Below are 6,000 nucleotides of genomic sequence, written 5' to 3'. Positions count from 1 at the left end.
GGGTCACCTCATGACCCAGCAGATGGCTGTGGCTCCAGCCATTACCTCCTCATTCCAGGATGCAGGAAGGAAAAGGAGAAAAGAAAGAGCCTAACTATTCTTTTTTTTTTTTTTTTTTTAGAGTAACAAAAAATATTTTACTAAAACATAAGATTTACAGAAGTTTCCAGACAAGCCATACAAAATGTCACAAGCTTTTTCTTGAAGGAAGGATTCTACACTTGACAGTAAAGTCACAGTGTTATTATTGAGGGCTGTGATGTTTGTTTAATGTTCCCATTTTGGTTCAAACAATCAAGCCTGTCCATCTACAGTGTCTAAATAAAGTTAGACGTGGCTAGAGAGCATATTCTAAAGAACTGGCTAGCTGCTTTTAACCAATGCAATTAGATCACCATAAAAAGGGGGAAAGGAGCGCATAAAATTAAAATAAAACTACCTCTCCCCCTCAAAAAAGTAATAAAGAAAAACACCCAAACCCCTGCAGCTAACCCTGACAACTACCTTCATTCACAGTGCTTAACCATGATGGGGGAAATGAATAAAAGCAGAGAAGGGCCGCTGCTTTTAAATATTTCACAATAATCCAGATGGTACTTCTAGCCTCTGCTCATGCTTTACAACAGTGAATCAGGACAAGACATAGATTTGCATTTAATCACCAAAGGACTGAAGATGTCTGGGCTTTTATTCTGTAATGTTTCTAAGACTGTGTCCATTAAATGCAAACAAAAAAGGAAGAAGTCTTGGCAGAACAGGATAAGTGATGCACACTTGATGATCAGATCGATTTTAAATATTATTCATGGCATATAGCCTAGTCGCTGTTTCTATGGCTTGGGCCTCGTTGGTCTTCCACTGCTCTGCTACATCGTTTGCTAACGGATCATCCGGATTGGGAGCACTTAACAAAGCCTGGATCGATAGCAGAACTGTGCGGATCTGCAGTGCTGGGGACCACTTATCTTTCAAAATATCTAAACATATTCTTCCCAACTTGTCTACATTAGGATGATAAATTTTGGTCATGAAACGGCCTTTAGGGGCTGCCATCGGGTATTCTTCTGGTAGGAATAGTTCAAGCTTAAAAGTCCCTCCCTCAAAGGGGGAATCCTGAGGGCCAGCAATGACCACATGAAAATAATGGGCGTTGCTCTCATCTGGTTCTGCTTTAATGCCAGGAACTGGTTCTGCCAGCAAACGCTGGGTTTCCTTGATAATCCTGCGGGGCAGCCCGGCCATCTTGTCAGATCCCGAGTTCGGCCTCTGGTCTCGACTCTGGCTCCGCTCGCCTCACGCCGGGCCTAACTATTCTTATACAAGAAGACTTCCTGGAAACTTCCATGCCCCACTATTATTTCATTTCATCGGCCAGAAATAAATCGTACAGCTACTCCTAGCTGCAAAGGAGGCTGAAAAATATAACCTTTTTTTCTAAGTGGACATGGGCCCAGCTAAGGAAAAAGGGGAAGATGGATATCAGATTTGGTTTTTTCTTGAAATTCTTGGGTTTTAACAGCATGACAGGCAAACAGAGCATGTCTGCCGTCTGGTTCAGCAGAGGAGCTGCTGTTTGTGAACCCTGTTGGGGGAGCAAACATGGATGAGATACAGCTTTGTGGCAGGTCGGGTAGCCGGTGAGTGGGGCTGGTGAGGGTCATAAGCAGGTGAAGGTTAATAGGGCTTTAATAGGGACTTCGAACGGAAGTGTGTTCAGGTAGCCTGGGGTAGCGGGGAGCACTGTAGAGGTGGCGGCGGGAAAGGGTGGGGACGTACAGTCCTCGGCCTGTGCACCCAAGGAGCGCTTGGGGCGTGGGCAGCTCCGGGAGGTCCCTTGCTGCCCCCGCTGCGCTCACCTTGAGGTCTTAGCAGCTCTTCCAATGGGTGCGATTTCAAGCTCCTCTAAATCATGAGGTCGCTCCTCTTTCTGACCTTCACCAAAGGTGCCCTCTCACACTAGGTCAGGGTCACCCTCTCAGGAGGGATAAGGAAGCCTGGGCCAGACCCAAGCTCCAGAAGCTCACCAGCCTTCCCCAGGCACTGCTGGCACCCCCTCGGACTGGGGCTCGGCTTCCTCTCAGACTTTGTGAAACGGCTCCGTCTCCCAGGCACGTTAGACCTTCTTGCCAGGAAAGGACCACGCTATATATTGAGAAAACCACTGGATTTGCAGGCAGCATTCTTCCCTTGAGTCCCTGCTCCATCGCTTACTAGTTGAGTGACTATAAATACTTCTGTAACTGTCCATTGGAGAACAGTAGTCTCCTTCATAAGGCTTTTTGAAGGGTTCACAGAGATCATGTGTATAAAAGACCTTTCTATCAAAGAAGAAGAAATCTGAACACCCCTAAATACAAATTTTAGCTTCCAGTAAAGACTCTCTGTATTAACCATGTTTGAAATTGATGACTTTATTGACACAAACTTGGCAATAGAAAGTGTGAGGTTAATAGGATCGTGAGAATCAGTTCTTGTACCATACACACATGAAAAAGTTGCCTGGTGAATTTGCAGCAGCGTGGATGAACTTCTGGTCACTATCTTTGTGAGATCCAGATTGTTCCAGGGAGGGGCAGCTTCTACCTGCCCTTCATTCCCTTCTCCCCCAGGAGTGAGACCTTATTCCTATATGATCAGAGACACCCTCTCGAGTTAAATTCCAAGCGACTTGCCGCAGTTCAGTGATGCAAAAACAAGGATGTGAAGAGAAACTGGTGTCGTCTACGACTGACAGCACATGACAGGGGCAGGAACACCCCACAGCATGACATGCATGCCCTGCGAGAATGAGCCCTTGAACTTGCAGGATCAATTCCAACCTTTGGCAGTTGGGGCTTCTGCTGAGTGATGCCAGTGGGGCCACAGGATTCACAGGTTTTACTTTTATTTTATCATTATTCTTTCATTTTCAGAACATGAAGTTCCCTAAAAAGCCCTTTCTCAAAGAATCACAAAACGGCAGAGGTTTGGGGAAAAACTAGTTTTACGTAGGGTAAAGGCATGTGCAGTGATCAGGAGAACACCCAGATCCAGGGTTTAAGAGTGAAACCTATTCTGAATGTATAAGTGAGTTCCACTGTGCAACGATTCACATTTATACCTTAGGGTTGAAGGTCATCCCCTAGTTATTAAGTCCGCTGTTAGATTCAGGATGTACCAGCGTGACCAGCCAGACTCCAAATCTCTTAGCATCAGCAAGGTGCCTGGAGCAGGTTTGGTATTTAATGTTAAATGACTAAATGCACAGTCTATGGTAGGAAGGAAAGGGGGAGGGCGGGAGGGGTACCATGTGCTCGTGTTTGAGTTATAACCAAATTGGCAAGAAATGAGGCCGAGTTTCTAAATTTTAATCTAGGCATGTCAATTCTCTGGGCCATATCATATAAACACACACCTTCAGACAACCTCTTTCTGCTAAACAGGGAGTTTATTGGTATCGTCTGATACACCTTTAGTCCTACCTTTCCCAATCCAGGTGTGTTAACAGTCCTTTAAAAATCATGTTCCGTTAATCTGGAGGAAGATAGTTCCACCTTAACATGTTTAAAGAAATGTTAGATAACTTTAATCTATCAAGATATTTTTTCCCGCCTCTGATTAACATGGTGTGCATCGGTCTCATGGCAACGCAAAGGCACAGCAACCAGGGCTGGGCTTTCTAAGGCGACTCCTTTGCAGACAGCAGGTGGCACGTCCTGATGCCGTGTCCGAGAGGCCAGAGTGAAGCCGTGAGTGCTGCTGATGGGTTCTGGGTCATCTTCTTCTTGTGAGCTGTGTCCGTGCTTTGATCAACAGTTGCAAATGACCCACCGGGAGAGAAGAAACCCAGAAAAGCACAGAGTGACCTGGAAAACTCCGCACATGCAGCGTGTGGCTGAGCCCTTGGGGCGTCCTAGGTTGGGTGCCTCGACCATGGTGACAGCGATACTGCGGTATGGAGGCTGATGTGGACACTGGGATGGGCGGGGACATGGAAGGCTGATGAGGAATGAGTGCGACTGCCTCGGGGAGAGAGCTCCCAAAACACGCTGTGGGTGTTGGGGGGGTTAGCTGGTGTGAAACGGGATCTGCATCTGTCTCCTGCTGAGCTAAGGAAACAAGAAGATCTGGGAGTCTTCCTGCGTCTCGATTTCTCCTATATCTGGATTTGCAGTCAAGTGAAAGACAACTTTTAAGTGAACGCAGTATTCAGTACTCTGATGGCAGTATTCAGAAAGGAAGAAAGAACGAAAGAATAAGCTGACCCGAAACAGCGCACATGACCCCAGGCAGGAGCGCTTAGAACCCACGGGAGCATGTCTCACCAGGGAACCTATTCCTACTTTGTTTCAGCCGCCCCCCTGTGGCTTCCCTCACCACTTTTACAGCAAACCACACTGCAGGAGCTGCAAAGAGGCAAAATGCACGTTTGCAGCTTGGTACCCTATGCAAGTGCTGTGCCGATACAGCTCCGCGGTAAGTGGGAGGCTGGGAACGTCCCCAAAGCCCAGGCAGGGCTGCCAAGTACAGTCTCTCAAGGCAGCAGCGTTCTTCACATCCAGCAAGGGCCACCCACTTCTTCGAGTCTCCTTGGTGGGGTCCAACACGTGGAGGACACAGAGAAGTCCGTCTGCCCTGCTAGTTAACGCAGTTCTTCGCCATTCTTCGGTTTCTGTCCACCTGTCGGATGCTGTCTGGAACGTTAATGGTGACTTCTTTTGCAGACATTCGCTTAGCGTCTCTTTTAGCCTGTTAAAAAGTTTAACGTCATGAACTGAGTTAGTAGAAAACACCCAAATTTGCATTCGTCTCTTGAGATTGTTACGTATACACACACACACAGAGGTAGGAAGAAGAACCTGCTAGAACACAAGCATATAACTCCTTTTCAAAGCTTTCTCTGTTGAAACTCTAATGCTGACCTAGCACAGAGCCTAGCATCAGGCTTGCTCAGTAAAACACTGTCGAATGGATGAATTGCATTGATTGGTGAAGGTCCATCCAAGGATAGTGAGGAAGGTTCCACAGTTTGCGTTAGTAAAGCAGTGAAGGCGTGCAGCTTTGGAGCAAGACTTTGTGGTTCAAATACTGACTAGACAATTTCACCAGGAGCAAATTTTTTCTAACCTAACCCTCAGTTTTCTCATCTGTAATATAGGGAATAATAATAGTACCCACCTCACCAGATTATTGTAAGAATTAAATAAGATCATGCATTAAAGTACTCAGCATAATGCCTGTCACACACACACACACACACACACACACACACACAAAACAAAAAAAAAAAAAAAAACACAAAAAGATTTAGTAAGTAAAAAGTAAGACAGATTATCCACTTCAAAGTGAAGATAAGCCAATGATAACAGTCTGGACTTCATACTAAATACTAAAGCACGGACTAAACCTCAGGTTCTTCAACTACATGTGTCCCATCTCAAGAGTAAACTTCAACCAGTGGGGAGTGATTTTGTGCCCCTTCTGCTCAACTGTATGCTTGGAGTGAGCATGAGAGGGTCATGGGACTTCTCTCCACAGGGGATGGACAGAGACGGGTGCTGCCCAGTCCCCAGCCACGCGGACCTGCTGCCTAGCTCCTGGGAGTACAGTCAGTAAATCCCTTCCGGATGTCCCTTTGGGGTGCTCAGCTGCAGAAAGCCACCTCACCCCGGGTCCTGCCCTTGCCATGATGGCCCAATGTGAAGGGTATAAATATCTGGCCCTTTTGGCACAAAGCAGGCCCGCTCTGACAAGCCACTGGGCTCTAGAGCTCCCCATGGGGTGGGGTCAGCCGCTGCTCGGGCCGCATCTGCCTGGCTCACCTTGTCCCCTAGCCACTCCCACTTCCATCCCTCCTCTCCACAGGGGCTGATGCCCAATGAGCATCATATATAATGTCACCTCAATGTCACACCTGAGGGAACATCTCCCCACACTGGGCGTGAGTGTGGATAGATGCACATTCTTAATATAATACGGCCCCTGAATCAAGCCAGCTATTTTATCTGTAGTGCATCCAAA

The 6,000-nt window shown here is 47.0% G+C and overlaps 2 protein-coding genes across 2 annotated transcripts in view; both read right to left on the bottom strand.

The window, feature by feature from the left end:
* Positions 1-640: 640 nt before the first annotated feature.
* On the bottom strand, positions 641-1,318 carry LOC101681118 (ubiquitin-conjugating enzyme E2 N-like). Its single transcript, XM_013064760.2, has one exon. It carries the CDS (start codon positions 1,240-1,242, stop codon positions 793-795), a length of 450 nt encoding a protein of 149 aa, XP_012920214.1. The 5' UTR covers positions 1,243-1,318; the 3' UTR covers positions 641-792.
* A 1,068-nt stretch (positions 1,319-2,386) lies between these two features.
* BAALC (BAALC binder of MAP3K1 and KLF4) overlaps positions 2,387-6,000 on the bottom strand; it is an 84,267-nt gene continuing 80,653 nt past the window's right edge. The window contains exon 3 of the mRNA XM_045078003.1: positions 2,387-4,728. Within this exon, the coding sequence (XP_044933938.1) occupies positions 4,618-4,728 (111 nt within the window). The 3' untranslated portion in view covers positions 2,387-4,617. The remainder of the gene's footprint in view (positions 4,729-6,000) is intronic.

Source organism: Mustela putorius, unplaced genomic scaffold (genome assembly GCF_011764305.1).
Source record: "Mustela putorius furo isolate JIRA1106 unplaced genomic scaffold, ASM1176430v1.1 tig00000228_pilon_pilon_pilon, whole genome shotgun sequence".
NCBI lineage: Eukaryota > Metazoa > Chordata > Mammalia > Carnivora > Mustelidae > Mustela > Mustela putorius.
The sequence above is the reverse complement of the archived record's forward strand: the minus strand, read 5'-3'. Positions and strand labels throughout refer to the sequence as shown.

What these genes read in the sequence shown, in the direction of transcription:
- LOC101681118 (XM_013064760.2), bottom strand. Translation starts at nt 1,242, where the DNA reads ATGGCCGGGCTGCCCCGCAGGATTATCAAGGAAACCCAGCGTTTGCTG.